At 34.0% G+C, this 17,954-nt stretch overlaps 1 protein-coding gene across 32 annotated transcripts in view; it reads right to left on the bottom strand.

Moving 5' to 3' along the window:
• Nucleotides 1-17,954, bottom strand: part of SOX5 (SRY-box transcription factor 5) — a 1,034,770-nt gene that overhangs the window by 134,381 nt on the left and 882,435 nt on the right. For 24 of the 32 annotated variants that reach the window (XM_035258425.3, XM_078339089.1, XM_078339088.1 and 21 more), the window contains one exon: nucleotides 1,788-1,911. In XM_035258425.3, the coding sequence (XP_035114316.1) occupies nucleotides 1,788-1,911 (124 nt within the window). The remainder of the gene's footprint in view (nucleotides 1-1,787; nucleotides 1,912-17,954) is intronic. The other 8 variants (XM_078339096.1, XM_078339098.1, XM_078339103.1 and 5 more) reach the window with 1 other exon arrangement.

Raw genomic sequence — 17,954 nt, 5'->3', positions numbered from 1 at the left:
TCTTACAATTTAAACCATTTAGAAGAAAAACAGTATTTAATTATAAAAAAAGTTTATAAGTCTGGATGAATTGGTAACCTACAAAGGTAGGATGATGTGGAAAGTAACATTAAATGAATAAATTAAGAGGCCAGAGAGAGAATTCCTTTTTAAAACAGAGGAAACCAAGTCAAGAGAAAGATCTGCAAAAGCAGTATAAAAACCCCGTCTCTACTAAAAATACAAAAATTAGCTGGTCATGGTGGTGCGTGCCTGTAATCCCAGCTACTCAGGAGGCTGAGGCAGGAGAATTGCCTGAACCCAGGAGGCGGACGTTGCGGTGACCCAAGATGGTGCCATTGCACTCCAGACTGGGTAACAAGAGCAAAACTCCATCTCAAAAAAAAAAACAAAACCAAAAAAAAAACCTCAAAGAGCAAAGCACCACACGTAAATTTTTATCGTCTTGAATTCAGACCACATTTTGGTCAGCAAATGACTTTGCATATTTAAGAAATTACAACCCATTTCTCCAATATGATATAGAGAAGGGTATACAAAGATAATTAATATTGAAAGCCCCAATGTGAGAGTTTAAAACATCACCTAATAGAAAGAACTGATTTCTAGTAGTTAGAGTTTCTCAAACACATTAAATACTAAAGCAAAACAAGACGTTAACGGCACAATTTATTAACACACACATATATAAGCCAAAATGCACTGGAATTTAAAAACAATATTCTATAGCATTATCTAAAAGAAAATTTCACTAATTTTTTTAGTGGTGTTCATTTTTATCAATAAAAATGTTTCAATCAACTTGCTTTTACTATTTTCCTTCAGGCCATGGTAAAGATGTTCTGGAAGATATCTAGCTTACCAATCTAGCCCCTCTTTAGAATGTGTTATTATTTTTATCTTACAGAATATAGCTGGCATTATTACTAAAATTTTTTAAATGATGTATTTTTTCCTAGGACTAACAATGTACAATTTATATTTGGCTAAGAAAAAGAAAAAAGGATGAAATCACAGGCATCTAAAGTTAATAAGCAATATAAATAGTTACCCTAGTATATCACTTAGTTCAAAAAATGTCCTCCATATTGCTTATGTATTCATTCATTCATTCAAAAATGTTGAATGTTGTACTAAAAGTTGAGACATAAACAATGAGTAAGACAGAATCAGCAACTGCCTTCAGAAAGCTTACAATTAAAGTGAAAAAGAAAATATACGAACCCCAGAGGAAGGAGGAGAAAGGAACCTAACTTAGGTCAGGTCAGACAAGCGCTCCCTAATCTGAGCTAGAAAAGCTCCAACATATGAAGGAGCTTCAATTCTGATGATGTGAGTCCAGAGTCAAGAAAAAGAATGGTTCAGTCTAAGAACTGAAAAGACTGGTGAGAATTTAAGCTGTCAATATTTGGAGGAGAAAAACAATATAAGACCAACTAATTCACATTACGAAATTTGTGTTTACCTCACTGCTAAAAAGGTATTGAAAAGCATATTCCTAGGTCATCCATGAAAAAAATAAAATGAACCCACAAACTACATACATTAGCGATACACTGGAAATACAAGTTATGAAATTGAATTACAAAGATTACCTTCAGAAGCACAGGCTTAATCTAAGCCCTTTTAAATACTAACACACTCTTCCACACATTCCGTGTGTTTTCTCTTTAAAATAAAAATGCTATATAGGTGATCTCATTTCTTGGTGTGGCAGTAATATTAAATTGCCTAATTTAAAGCTGTGCCCTCCACCCACTCCCAAATGAAAAATCAACAGTACTTACTACATCCAGCCTTATAGCTGAAGCCTGGAGGGAGGAGGAATCCTTGCTGGGCAGCTGCAGCCAGTGTCCGTTGATCAGGAGGGAATACGGGAATCATTAATGGCGGCAGCTGACCTTGAACCTGCTGAACGTGATAGAGCGAATCAAAGAGAAGAAGTTTCGATGCTCCATGCTTCTTCCCACCCTCCTTATTTCATGATAAAAGAAAATCATTTATTCAATTCAAAACAATAGCATAGAAGCTTGCAGTGATACTGGGCTTGAGGATATGCTTTGGGATTACCTTAGACATCAGAACTGGAAAATCCTAGAACTGAAAGGTATTATTAAGTCTATTCTCTGACATGATGAATAATTTCCCTACATGATATTCTTAGCAGTGATTAAAATATCACTACGCAATGATAAGCCTTTTTCTTATTGCACTAATGAAATGGCTAAAAAGTTACCCCTTAGAATGAACTGAAATCGCCCTCTGCAAATCCTACTTGTTGGGACTAATTCTACCTTCTAAAACAAAACTCATTAAATCTGTATCATTTTACATATAAATAGCTCTTCATTCTTTGAGGACAACTTCTCCTGTTCACACATAATACTGAATTTTAAAATTCTTGAATATAGTAATAGACCTAAAAGAAAGCTTAAAGAACAGCTAGAACTTTAGTCTTTTTTTTTTATAGATGAGGTTAGTAATGCCGAAAGACAATTGACTTGCCACAGAATTAGTTGGAACTGCATCTCGAATTCAGTCTCTTGAATCCTGCTACACAGACTCTGTACGATATTTTTGCCTGTATCTATGCCTTTTGAAGCAACTGAACCCCTCCTCAGACCACAGGGTCTCTCTTCTGGTTGCCTTCTTTGGAATGCACTCTAACTTGCTGGTCCCACTCTCAGAGTATGGGGTTCACATTAGTTAATAAATAATCCATCACAATGGAATCACTATTTTCTTCGAACTGAATAGGAATTTCTAGAAATATAACCTAATGTAGCCATTTCTGCAGCCTTGTCACATTATTAACTAATGTAGAGATTTGTCATTAAGTAAAATACATTTTTTGAATCAGTATTTAAGCAAATCTCCCTGGTGAAAATGATTAGTGGTTAGTGTTTATTGATGGATGGATATATGGATGGTAATTTGAGACCGTGTTTAAAATTTCTGACAGTTTATTTTCTCCACTAGTTTTCCCACACCTTGAGCAGTTATTTGTAAAATATGTAAGAAATGCCTACTATGTGCAAGAAACTGAACTAGGCAGTAGGGATGCAATAGTGAAAACAAGAAAACCAAAATCCTGCATCTATGAAGCTTTAATTATAATAGGGATGATGGTGGAAAAAGTAAAAGAAAAAAATACATAAAAATAATTTATTCAGTCACTAATCTTAACAGCACCTCTGAATTATCTCTCAGATCTGTTTCCTTGTTTTCCCACTGGCATTACATATTCATAGGGTTCTGATGATTCTTACAGTTCTCATCATTTCTCACTTTAAAAGCCCACCTTCAATTTCTCCTTTATTTAACCTTCCACAGTAAACCTCTGAGCTATTTCTGAGATTCTGGTTGGTGAGTGAGGTGGCCAGCGAGGACTGAGAGAGGGAGAAGGGGAGGGTGAAAGGGAAGGCAATGTGTGTGTGGCAGCGGGGTAGCGAGAGAGGGAGAGGAAAGAGCAACATGTGATGGTTGATCTGTTTTCAGCAATGACACCAAATTAGAAAGCATTATACAGAGCAAGTTTTATTAGGGTTATTGTCAACTGGTTATCATTTGTATATAAAGCACACTTGTTATGGCAGTTTTTATCTAGGTAATTTATACTTTAATAGTTTATAATATTCTTTTAGATAAAATTTTGAGTATTTTAAGGAATAAATTGCAATGTATTCTGGAGCTTTTATTAATCTGTGCATTCTAAACTTTTATCTTTTATGAATTCAATTATTAAAATGCATTTAGTTGTAGTATAATTTGTTTTAGTGTCTAAATTTTTCAAGATCCACTTGTAAAGAGTGATATAGAAATTTAAAGCTGAGAAAGACCCTTGAGACTATCAGCAACAACATAATCATGATGATGATGAGGAAATAAGGCCTAGCTTGGCCAAAGAAATTGTTCAAGATCCCATATTTAGCTAAAAGCAAACTTAATATTGGAATTGCATCTCCCGATCATTCTAGTGAGGGGAAGTAGGAGAGAAAGGAACTGAAAGAGGAACCACAAGGTAGAAAAAAAGGAACTATTTGAAAAACCTAATTTCACAGTCCCAGTGATGGGTTTTTATTAGCCTATCACAAAACAGGCTGTAGAGTACTGTACTGTTAAGAATCAGAATAAAGTTAACAGTGAAATAAATACAATCCAAAATGTGTTGTTAATCTATGTGAGCAACTAAAAACACATCTCAAAATATCATTGATCCTGATTATTTATGGATTCTGTATTTGCAAATGTGTCTATTGGCTAAAATTTACTCATACCCAAAATGAATATTGCCACTTTCCTGGTCATTTGCAGACATGCACGAAACAATTAATAATTTTGTTGGTAATTTTTTGTTGTTTAACAAGGTCCTAAGCATAATGCTTAGGTGCTGTCTAGTATTTATGAGGCAATAGGGCTGTGGTGTGACTTATGGAGAAGAATATGTGTTAGATAAACTTTGTTCAGGCATGAGTTATCCTGCTGTTGACTCTGAATTCAATGTTAATGAATAAATAATAAATATGAAACAAGGTATTTTTAAACAAAAACACATACACAACAAAGTTATGTATTGATTAGCTGACGAAAATGTTGTAACTAGAAGCTCCCAAGAACCGAATTATATTTCCTTTAGGAGCAATTGTTCAGCATTCACTAATTCAATGCTCATAGCAACTTTAGAGACCATAATACATGCAAATAATGAGCAATGACTGTATTATTCCTGTATCTTAATTGATTTTCATTGCACTGCTGCCGAAATTTAGCCAATATTTGAAAGAAGAAGACACATGATATCAAAACAATATGTTTTCTGGGTAGATTCTAAAACTAATTTGTTATAGGGTTAGTAATTCATTCTATATATTTTCTAGTTTTGAATATTTCCAAATCCTAATCATTAATTTCTTTTTTTTACCAAACATATGAAATTTCCTTTAAACCAGTAATTAAAGTTGAAAATGTGTGACATTTCTAATTAAGTTTCAACAAAATACTTTTGACATAAATTTTTAAAGATACAGAGCATGTTATTCCAGCTTAAATAATTCGTAATACACATAAGAGGCTACTTCCTATATTTTAAAAACTTAAAAAAAATCCTGTCTTAATGCTTTTTATGTGTCTACCTCAAGATAGTACATAGTCTCTAAAATGTTATGAATCCAATATGAATCAACTATATTATACCATATAATACCTATCAATTACTCATAGTTATATACCTATATATATACCTATATATACCTATCAATTACTCATAGTTAAATATTTTATATTTTATGTAAATGTTCTATTGTTGAAACAATCAAGTGCTTCAAGGCATTAATATATTAGGTAGATTCTTAAGATTATTTAATCTGTATTTCCTACATCTCCCTATTTATTAATTTATTAATTCAATCACATTTGCTAAGTAGAATATGCAGTTTGTGGTAACTAGGAATTAAAAGACGAATTCACATACATGGCTGCTCTCTAGGAGCTCTGAATCTTGTGGGGCAAATAATTATAATTTATTGCTGTTAATTCAATAATACAGACTTGTACAGGATACTAGGGAAGTACAGAAGAGAGGCTCCTAACACAGCCAGGAGAAGTCACTAAAGGCTTCATGTAAGCAGGTGCGGCAGGTATAGGGCCTGAATAGGGAAGGAGCAGAGAGAGAGACATAAGAAAAGAAACAGGGGCAAGAAAAAAACATCATGTGAAGGAGACCCTACCAGCAGTTAGGAATGGCAAAAAATATAAAGAAAGCAGTGGTGAGAGGTCTGCCTGAATCAGTTTATGCATTAGGGTAAGAAACTAGATTTTCCTGTAGACTATCGGGAATCACGTAGGGATTAAATTAGGGTCTGTAGAATACTCTAGTGGATATGGAAAAGAGATTGGAAAGGCCCAGTGTAGAGACCAAGTAGAAAGTTAATACAGAGCAACAGATTATGAGGGCTTGATGAGCAGGAGAACTGTACTGGATGAATAGAAAAGAAAAACAGAAATATTTTTTAAAATTGCAGTAACCATAGATGAAAAAAATGACAAAATCAAAGATAATGTTTATTTGATGTCACTCTACTTATAGTGGTATCAAACAACTAAAGAAATCAGCGTAGTAGTGATAATTTTCATGGAGAAATGATGACCATGGTTTTAGACATGATGAAATGAAATGAAACTAGATGTGAGGTGGCTGAATGATGTTGCATTGGAGCTATGTTACCAGCAGACAGACACTCAGTCTGAAGCTGAGGAAGAGATCTTCAGAGGCCATGGCTTTGGGAGTCACAAGTTAATGAGAACAAACTAGACAATCTAGAGAAGGTCTAAAGGACAAAGAGGGGAACAGCTTAAAATCATCTGGGTTCCAACAACAGTTCAACAAAAGACGAAGGAAAGGAGCCTGTTAGCAAATAAAATTTCAGTTAGATAAAATTAGGAAAATCACGAAGAGTATGGTATAACAAAAGCCAAGGGAATTTCAAGATTGAAGGGGTAAACTAATTGTAAAAAAAAAAAAAAAGCAGAAAGTATTTTAGAGACAAAAATAACATCTCTTAGAAGATGAATTTATAATAACATACTTCCATTAGAACAGAGTGTAGAAATCATATTGCAAAAGGTTGAGGACTGAACAACAGGCCGGGAACAGGAGAAAGCAAATGTAGACTATTCTTCAGAGAAAGTTGATAAGAGGTCAGGAGAGACATTGATAGCAACTGTAGAAAGATGTAAAGAGAAACAAAGGCTTTTTTTTTCAGGCAGCAGGGTTCTGAGCACATTTACTAGCCGAAGGGAGTGAATAGAAATGGAGAGTTTTAAATGTAGGAAAGAGAGAAACTAACCAAAATTCCAGAGGAGGCTAGAAGACAAGGCAGAGGTGGAGGGATTCATTTAGTACGGGAGTGGCATCTCACACTCTGGGCCCTGAGGAACGGAGCTATACAAATGGATGAAGACAGATATGCTTTATGTGTAGGGAAATGGGAAGGTAAGGAAAATCAGTCCTGACAGAAGACATTTTCTCAATGATAAGGCAAGGTCATATTCAGAAAATTCGAGAGATTGGGATTGAGGAAGAAAACTGAAACAAGGATCCAGGAAGTTCTCGATGGTCATTGTGAGAAATGAAAGGAAAAGCAAACCACAGAAATTAAAGAGTAATAGAAAATGCCAAGACCTTCAGTGAGACATGAACTGTAATACTATCAGACCTCCCTTTTCTGTGATTTTTCTTAAAACGTGCCTAGTCCCTGTGATTGGGGATCAGAGAAGATGAACTCCAGCATTCAAGGGAAGAGAAGCGGGGGACTGGAGGACTTCAGCAAATACAGGTTATGAAGAAACAAAGATTGCTTTTGATCAACAATAGGCTTTGGGTTTAAAAACAGGACGAGAAGCCTGGAAGGCATCATCAGACTGGGAAAAATACAGGAATCAAAGAACTGGAAGAACTCCATGATCTCAAGGAACAGGACTTATGAGAGTAAGTTTGTATGAGAGCTCAAACAGCACAAAGTTATGGTAGGAGATTTGTTTAAATTACATACACAAATGTTAAAATGAAAAGCAGCTCTATGGTTTATCAGCACAATTACAAATAAACTGTAATATCTAAAACTTTTTCAAATGTTCCTCAAGAGTTTAGTCTGATGAGTGCTATAGTGTTCAAATACACATCACCCTTAGGGATCAGTTCACCTACAACTGAAATTCAGTCACCTTCAGTGGGGAGCATAGCAGCTGTTTAGAAGCACAAAGCAACACTACACAGCAGTTTCTGAGCAAATGAAGAATATAATATCCAAATGAGATTACAAGAGGGGTTTAGGTAGGCAGAATATAATTACCCAAACTGGAGTAACCAGGATAACAAAGAGAACTTTCCACCATTAGCAAGAACAGACATGGGATCTTCAATGACCCCTAATAGTCTGATTTTTCATTTCATATAAAAGAAAGTCAATTTTTCAGTTTATCCTACTCAATGCAATGGTCTTTAGAAAAAAAATAAAAATAAAGGAGTCAATTTATCTTCCAATTAATCTACCAGGAAGACTAAAGAAAATCTCATTGAGGAATATAGGCACATAAAAACATTGCTAAAATTGCAATCCCTGCCTCTCACTTCCCAACAGTCACATTGAGGTTGTATCACCTCTAATTTCATTCGATTTAAGACAAAGACAAAGTAGCCATATTCTTTTAGAACAAAAATGAACAGCCATGTGGATTTTTTACATAGTACTCTTCTTCGGCAAAAAGCCACAGAACTTTTTTTAAAAATCGTTTCCAAGGATGAAAGTGACTTTGCCAAGCAAAGTGGCTTCAAAACAGGCCTCAAAAATACTAATAGAAAGACAGATGGTTCTACTAAGAGCTTGGCTGCCAAAGTGGAAAAAAAAAGTAAAAAACAAAAAAAAAAAAAGGAGTGATGCTATTGAAGCTGACTGCAAAGTTATCTGATGACTACAAATACTTTTGTTCCATTGCAAGTGCTAACTCTGCCTCCAGGGCTGATATAGCCAAAATACTAACTTCCCCACATCCAATTCCCCTGTATTCCTACCCCTCCTAAATGAAACCTGTCAGTGCCAAGCCCCACAAAACAGCACAAGCATGCACTTGATTCTGACTGACTGCTCTGCAGAAGCAAAATATTGCATTGAAGAACTCCTATTTAGGAACAAACCCACAAGGAAAATTGCTTTTCTTTTCAAAACTGCCTGTCACATTTTCTTTTTCTAATTCCCCTCTTCCTCCTCCTCCCTGTCACCAAAGGGCCCCTGGGCCCTATGAGTTTATATGATACAAACTCAATTTGTATAAAGAAGGCAAGAAGCAGCACCACAGAGAGGTGAAGATAGTTTGCAAGGATAGAGAAATAATCCAGTCAAGACACAGTGCAATTTTCTTTCCAAACTACTACTACAATAATACCTTCACTTTATTTCCTTCAGGGCAACTGTCACTTCTTTTTAACCAGACTGCTACTAGATATAATAGAAACTGAAATATTATATGGTCACTGACTCTTTCTTTCAATGGCTCATTTCACTATTGCATTTTTACTTTTGCATGATGTGTTTATTGTTGGCAATGCTACTAGGATACAACCACTTTCAAAGGATATAGAATTAAGACCTCTGTTACTTTAACACAATAAAATTTTATTCTTAATGCTACACAGGTTTGGCTTAAAAAGTCTTACTAACAGTAAACTTTATTTTCAAATCTGAAGCATCATGTTCTTACAAAGCATAAGTTCTTACTAATATATATTAAATTCATACAAAATTTTTTTAAATGACACTTACTATAAATGCTTAACAAAATATATTTGTTGACTTCAGGTTTACTCTCTATATTAAAAGTTGCTGATCATAGAAACTTAAGGGTAGCAAAAACATGGTGTAATAAGAAAATAGTGAAAAGATATGGGAGAAACATAACTATGTCATTTGACAAAAATAGTTTTGAGCTGAATAAATGAATTCAAACGGTAATTATTAAAATACCTTAAATGATGCATTATTTAAGATTGGGTTATTATTCTAATATACAGCTATTTCTTAAAGTATTATTTTACACAGCTGTTGCTTGATCAAATCAAAATCTTTATTAAACAATTCTACTTGTTTCCTCAAATGTGTGTGACTATTTGTATACTGTATACTGTATGGTTCTTGACCACAATACAGCCTGGTTCATTTCAGTGTGCATGCTTGACTATTAATGTGAATAGAACCAAGCTTTGCAAATACTGCTAGTACAATCTTATTTTATATCATGCATTACTATATTAATTGTCATTTACAAGAAAATGAATGAGGAAAATAAGATATAGCGACCAACACGAAATATAATGTAGTTTTCAACTACATTTCTTAGGTATCCATGATTAGAAAACAATAAAATTCACTACTAATTTCTAATTTATGCTTTGCCCAATGGTGTATATTATATTATCAGTGATTTTTCCTTATGTAATATAAAATTAATAAAAATCTTAATATTATGTTGAATTTCAGTTCAATATCAATTCCTCAAAAAAAATTCCCCAAATTACCAAATATTGGGAGAAATGAACAGGGGACACTGGTAATAGGTATCAGGTTTATTTTGGGACTGATGAAAATGTTCTGGATTTAGTGGTGATGCCAGCAAACCATTGTGAATATACTAAAAAGCACTGAACTGTATACTTTAAAAAAGGTATGTTTTATGGCATGTGAATTATATCTCAATTTAAAATATAACCAAAGCAAGTGAAAAAAATCTCACAAAAAGATGTGACTTCACTAATACTGGAAGCAGGATTGAGTGTACTTTGAAATAGGCATTTCTTGGAATTATGTTTTGCATTTTTTTTTTCAGATGGAGTTTCACTCTGTCCCCAGGCTGGAGTGCAGTGATGCGTTCTCAGCTCACTGCAACCTCCGGCTCTCACGTTCAAATGATTCTCTTGCCTCAGCCTCTCGAGTAGCTGGGATTATAAGCGTATATCACCACGTCTGACTAATTTTTGTATTTTTAGTACAGACGGGGTTTCACCATGTTGGACAGGTTGATCTCAAACTCCTGACCTCAAGGGGTCCACTTGCCTCAGCCTCCCAAAGTGCTGGAATTACAGGTGTTGAGTCACCATGCCCAGCCAAAAAGGAATGATTTTTAAAAGCTAAAATTCTATTATGTCATAAGAGATTTTTATACCAATGATGACATTTTGGCTGATTTTAATTTTCATCTTTATGTTGTGTCTCATGTTGCTTTCTGTTTTCTGCGCAAAATATTTTTCAAAATTTCTATATATAAACATATTACTTTAACAATCTGAAAACGGATCAGAAAAGTGAGATGCAATAGAATGTCATAGTACCTGGCATAAAATAAAAAGATATTTAACATAGTAATTGCCATTTGGTGTTAATTTCCTAATACATCCTATCCTGAGGATCTTAAATTATTAGTTAGCTTTGCCTATTTTGGTAGAAAACAGAAAAAATTTCTTTGATATTTGACTGAAGAAAGATTGATAATAAAATATAAATGTTTCACTTCAACAGACTAATTTTTATAAAAAGTATGTGATATTCACATTTACTTCAAAGTTTCTTGAAATCATTCCCAATTATCTTGATGTTAATTTGTTTATTTCTTGCTGATATTTCCCATACCAGTAGTATGTATTCGGTGCAATGAGCTTTCTATTGTAATTATCTTTTAACATTTTTTTCTATCTTACCTATGTGGGTTTACTCATCCTCAAAAGACTTACAATTTTTTCTGGCCAAGAGGCCTTTTTTTCTTCTATTCACCCTTGGAATGAACACTGCATAGTGTAGCTGAAAAACTTCACCTGACTTAGCCCAGAAATAAACCCGAGCTTACAAGGTCAACTAATTTTCAACAAGGGCACCAAGAACATACAATGAGGAAAGGATAGTCTTTTCAATAAATGGTGCTGAGAAAACTGGATAACTACATGCAAAAGATTGCAGTGTGACCCTATGCCATACGCTACACACAGAGAAAGTCAATGGAAAATGGATTAAAAATCTAAATGTAAGAACTGAAACAATAAAACTCCTAGAGGAAAAATACAGGGAAAAGCTTCTTGACACTGGCCTTGAAAATGATTTTTTAAAATATCACACCAAAAGCACAGGCAGCAAAAGCAAAAATAAACAAGTGGACTACTTCAAACTAAAAAGTTCTGCATAGCAAAGGAAATAATCAACAAAATGAAAGGATAGCCTACGTATTGGGAGAAAGTATTTGTCAAGGATGGGGTTAATGTCCAAAACATATAAAGAACCCAACTAAAAACATAAACAAATGACCTGAACAGACATTTTCCCAAAGAAAACATAAAAATGGCCAATAGGTATGGGAATACCTATCAATCATCTGGGAAATGCAAATCAAAGCCACAATGAAATACCACTTCATATCTATTAGGATGGTGGCTATTATCAAAAAGACAGGAGATAAATGTTGGCAAGAGTGTAGAGAAAAGGGAACCGTGTATGCTGCTGGCAGGAATGTAAATTAGCACAGCCATTAATGCAGGGGTGGTGAAAATGGGGAGATGTAGGTCAAAGGGTACTAAATTGCAGTTACATAGGATGAACAAAGCTAGAGATCTAATGTACAGCATGAGAGCCATCATTAATAAAATTATATACTGAAAATTTGCTTAAAGAGTAGATTCTAGGTGCTCTTAACACAAAAAAAAGTAATTATGTGAGGTGATGGACATGTTAATTTACTTGACTGCAATAATCATTTCACTATGCATATGTACATCAAAATATCATGTTATATACCCTAAAGATACACAAATAAAAAACAAGCAAATGAATAACTGAATACTTTTTATCCATGAACCCCCAAAAAGCTACACTTTATGCTCAAGAACAACTTCTTCCTCAAAACCCAGCTTAAGTGTCTGTCTTTATGAAGTGTCTCTGTTTTATGAAGACTAACCAAACTCTTCAAGCAAAATATATTAATTGAGTGCTCACTTGGTGCCAGACATTTTTATCGTCTCTAGGGATGCTGCAACGAATAAGACAAGTGCTCTGGAATAAGTGAAGCTAGGGCAGAGAAAAAGGAATGTTGGGGCAGAGGCTGCAAGTTTCAATGTGGAATCAATGAATCAGTGACATTTGAAGACATGGAGGAAGTCAGACAACAAACCTCTGAACTCTGTCATGTAATGAACTATGTAAAGTAATGCCTTGAACAATGGCGCTTTTCCCTCCATTACCTGGAAGAGGAGATGCGGAAAAACCTAAGTTCACAGTGTTCTTACTGTGCTCAATGATGTTTCCCTCTCCTGTATGTCCTCCATACAACTATCCCAGTAGGTCAACATTATTTGTGTCTGTCTCCATGGCTAAGCTTCCTGAAGGGTAAGGGCATAGCTAACTCATATTGGTATCCACAATACCTAGCTTAATGCCTCAAACATAATAAATGCTCAATATTTGTTAACTGAAGTGATTATTTTAAAAAATATTCACTATTATAAAAGTCTACTTATGTTTTAACTTTAATTTCTTCTTATAGTAATAACTAGATTATTAAAACATTCATATTATATAATGGATCTTAGGCTTTATTCCATTTTCATTCAGGATTCATGATTTTTCCTCAAAGTAATGCCTTCAACTATGGCAAATAATTGATTCCATATCCCCCCACCCATTCCATTCTGCTCGTCAGATCCTAGTTTCAACCTTGATGATGCCAACAGTTAGGTTTTGTGTGTTTCATTAGATGGAGAGAAATAAAAACTTATGTGTCCTTAATGACACAGGAACTGCTTTTACATGTTCTTCATGAAAAAAATACAAACCTTTATTACTCATATGAAATGAATGCAAGCTTATTAGAAAATTAGAAATAATTAGAAAGTAATTTGAAATGTGACAGATTGTGTGCCATTAAACACATTTAAACTTTTTGCTATCTCAGTTACCAGCACAATATAAAGCAACATAACTGGATCATATAGTAATACATGAAATACAGAGCTTTAGCTGCAGATGTGATGCTGTATATGTGAAAAAAGTCCACAAAAACAAAACTAAAGCAAAACAAAACCTTTTTATTAAAAATTCATCAATAGCTGCATCCTTAAACTCTGTGCATTATTCTTATTTTGTTGCAGAAGGTAAATGTGATTATCCTGCTTATATTTCTTTTGTTGAAATTTCCCAGTAAGCAATTTTGATTTTTTAGCTAGCAGGTGCTAGATTGGTGTGGATGGCTAGTGATTGGGTATTTATTTGTTTGTAGCATGCAGAGTATACTGAGTCAGTAATGAAAAATGTTACATTGGTGGTAAGAAGCCCTTAGTGTAGCGTTCCTGCAAACAACAACAAAGATTACATGTCAATATCACTTTCCCCAATTCAACTATATTAGGGCCAAGTTGATGTCTAATTCCGTTCCTTAGAATATGAAAAATCATGCTCTTTGAGTAATAATGGATGCTGTCTCACAGTATCTGATAGAACACAGCACTAAGATGCTTGTCTAACTATACTATAGCTAAGGACACACTAGCAGTTTGCCACTCACTAGAACACTTGTCACTGAAAATAAAACATGTGTGAAATTACCAAAAAGGCCATGGTAGATGTTTCTTGAGCTGAAAATGTGAAATATTTTTGTAATTGGACAACCCATTGAACATAGTGTCATTTATGTAATCATGAGATTTTCAATCTTCTAGTCAAGAAGAAATATTATACAATCTACCATTGTAAATATATCCAATAATAAGGAATAGCACATTACTTGCAAAATCTGAGCAAAGTATGGCTAATTTTACTACTTTGCTAAATTTACTTTATACTTTTCAGCACAAAGCACTGTAACCTGCCTACACATAATGACAATATTTAAATAAAGATGAATTATGCAATACCATGGGTACCTTACTAAATCTATAGACTGCTTTCTTGATTAGAAATAATTTTTCTCTGTCATCAAAACTGTGGCAATTCTAACTTTACATAGATGTTTTATGGGATGAAAAGAGATCATAGACAACATGAATTCTTTTCATCTACTTGCCCTCTACCAGAAGTACTTTGATGGGCTGTTGTTAATGTTAATACCTATTCTGTTTCCCTCAGCTTCTTCTATAATGCATTTTTTTTCTATGTTGATATTTCAACAATTCTATTTTTTCTTTCAACTCACAAAAACCCTATAAGATAAATATTTTCATCACCCTTATTTTACAGATAAAGATACATAGGCAAGCCTAAAGTCAAACAGATAGCAAGTAAAAGAGCTGGAATTCAAATCCAGGCTAGCCTACCTACAAACTAGGCTTTTAATCACTATACTTTCACTTGAGCAAAGCATAAAATACTTATAAATAAATCTTACATATCAAAAAAAATTATAATTATAAATTAATCTTAAAATCAAAATAAAGTATAACCTATATAAAAAAATCAAAAATGACAAAAACTTTGATACAGCACAAAAATCATTATTTCAGCATGTAAACTCTTTTCAAGTATGGCTAATGATACAAAAAACTACTAAACCTTAGCTATCCTAGGAATCTTTTCTATCATAATAGAGTAGATGCTGGATGCATAATAACCAATGTACTTTTTTTATACAGCGCCTCTAAGAAAGTTGGAAGTAAGAGGAAGAGAAAACTGGTAAATTGCAAGTAGTTTGGAAGAACGAGGTAAATGTAGGTAGTGCCTAGAACCTAAGATGAAGCCTAGAGTCCCTCCAAACCTAGGTCTCTCACACTAACCCAGGACATCAAATGGGATTGCCTTGGTGAAAGATTAAAGAGAAAATCTTGCCATTAAGGTGAGGATACCAGGATGTTCTACAATGGCTTTGGTGGAATACTGCTGCTGCTGCTGCTGCTGCTGCTGCTGATTCTTTAACAAATATTTGTTAATTTTCTATGATGTATCAGATATATTTCTAGGTAGCTGAAATACTATAGTTAATAAAACAGAATAAAAGCCTTGATTTCATGAAGGCTACCTATCACATTGGTATAAAATACTAATGACAATAATGTACTCAATCACACAGACTTTACCTGACTTAGGTCTGAAGTCAAACCAAAACTTCCTAAATGGTCAGTAAAAACCCAATCTACAAAATGAGGAATAAGTGTTTCCTAGTGACTAGTAGAAACTCGTAGAATAACCCAGTTCAGTATTTAAGCAGCATCAATTTAGATACTCCAATTTCTACAGATGAAGTTCAGCCAAACACTACTACATACTTTAAATTTAACAAATATTTAATACATGAGGAATAATTCAGCATATGTAAAGCAAAATAAGGAAAACAGCAGATTTAGATACCCAAAGATATCCAAGTAGTGGATAATCAGATAAAATATAAAGTAATATGCTTAAAACATTTGCTTATTAAAAAGTTGGAGTAAGAATTAGAAGTAAAAAAAATGATCAAAGAAGTTCAGAAAGCTTTGAAAAATAATTGAAAAGAACTTTGAGAAATGAAAAATATAATAACAGGCAGGGCATGGTGCTTATGCCTGCCATCCCGGGAGGCTGAGGCAAGCAGATCACTTGAGCTCAGGAGTCCAAGACCAAACTGTGCAACATAGCGACAACCCATCTCTGCTGAAAATATAAAAATTAGCCAGGCATGGTGGCATACATCTGTAAGCCCAGCTACTGGGGAGGCTTAGGCCAGAGAACACCTTGAACCCAGGAAGTGGAGGGTGCAATGAGCCGAGATCGTGCCATTTCACTCCAGCCTGGGTGACTGAGTAAGATCCTGTCTCAAAAAAGAAAAGAAAAAGAAAAATATAGTAACAGAAATTTAAAAGTTATTTAACCGAGAGACACCAAATTAGACATAAGTGATGAGAAATATCACTAACCATAAAAGAAATAGAAAGAAATGAACCAGACTTCAGCCCACAGAGAAACAAAAATGAAAAATATGAGAGATTAAGTGTCACAGAGTCTAGAATAAGATGGTTTAACAAATGCCCAGTTAAAAATTTTTGGAGAAATTTTTTTTAAGTGGAGAAAGGCAATATTCTAAAAATTAATGGCTGAGAACTTTTCTGAATTTGAAAGATATAGGTCCATAAATGTAATGGGTAAAACTTATACAAGCAGAACAAATGAAAAGAAAAGATCACTTAATACTCTGTTATAAAACTAAAGACAATGAAAGACAAAGATAAACCTTAAAACAGCCAGCTAGATGGCCGGGCACAGTGGCTCATGCCTGTAATCCCAGCACTTTGGGAGGCTGAGGCGGGTGGATCACCTGAGATCAGGAGTTTGAGACCAACCTGGCCAACATGGTGAAACCCTGTTTCTACTAAAAATAAAAAAATTAGCCGGCTGTGGTGGCGCATGCCTGTAATCTCAGCTACTCGGGAGGCTGAGGCAGGAGAATTGCTTGAACCCGGAGGCGGAGGTTGCAGTGAGCCGAGATCAAGCCATAGTACTCCAACCTAGGCAACAGAGCAAGACTTCGTCTCAAAAAAAACTAGCCAGCTAGAAGTCATAACCTAGGTATGATAATGAGTTTAGCAATACATTTCTCAACAGTACTATAAGAAGTCAATGGAAAGGAGTAAAATAAAATAACTGCCAACTTCAAAATATGTTTCCAGTAAACCCTTTGAAGAATAAATGTGAAAAAGGTTATTTTCCATAAAAAAGAGTCTATCGCAAATTCCTTCACTAAAGAAATTTCTAAAAGATGTGTTTCAGAAACAAGAAAAGGGAGCCTAGAAGAAACAGGTAAGATGCAATAGAATAGTGAGTGAAAAAATTGGTGAACCTGTGAGTAAATACAAATATACTTTGTATTAGCTAGTGTCTAATATTTGAAGAACAAAATGAGCTAAATTCAACAACATTAGCATGTAAAACAAGAGAGGAGTAGCCAAAGCTATGGAGTGTTATGGTTATTTTAAAATCAGAAGGAATAATACAGTATATAATTTTAGACTCTCTAAGTAGCAATGTTAAATTTTCAAAGATAACTCATAAAAATAGAAAGACAGTAGATATCAAACCGATAAATAGAAAATATAAGGATACTAAAAATTAATACATAAAACGAAAATAGTCACAAAAGATAATACAGACAGAAAGTATGAATAAAATGACAGACCTGGGTTTAATTACAATAAATGTAAGTGGAGTAAGCTCATCAGTTAAAAAACAGCAACAGATTGAATATTTTTAAAAATATAGCTATAGTTAACAAGATATAACACTTAAATCATAACAAAAAAAGGTTGACAAAGATGAAAAAAACATATATCAGGCAAATATTAACCAAAAAAGTTAACAAGTCTAAAGTATCTATACTAGTCTTAACCAAAATAAGATTGAATACACAAAGCATAATTGTGGATAAAGAGCTTCTATTATAAGTTATAACTTAAGAATTATTAT

This window comes from Callithrix jacchus, chromosome 9 (assembly GCF_049354715.1).
Source record: "Callithrix jacchus isolate 240 chromosome 9, calJac240_pri, whole genome shotgun sequence".
In the NCBI taxonomy this organism is placed as follows: domain Eukaryota; kingdom Metazoa; phylum Chordata; class Mammalia; order Primates; family Cebidae; genus Callithrix; species Callithrix jacchus.
This window is presented reverse-complemented; position numbering and strand designations above follow the sequence as displayed.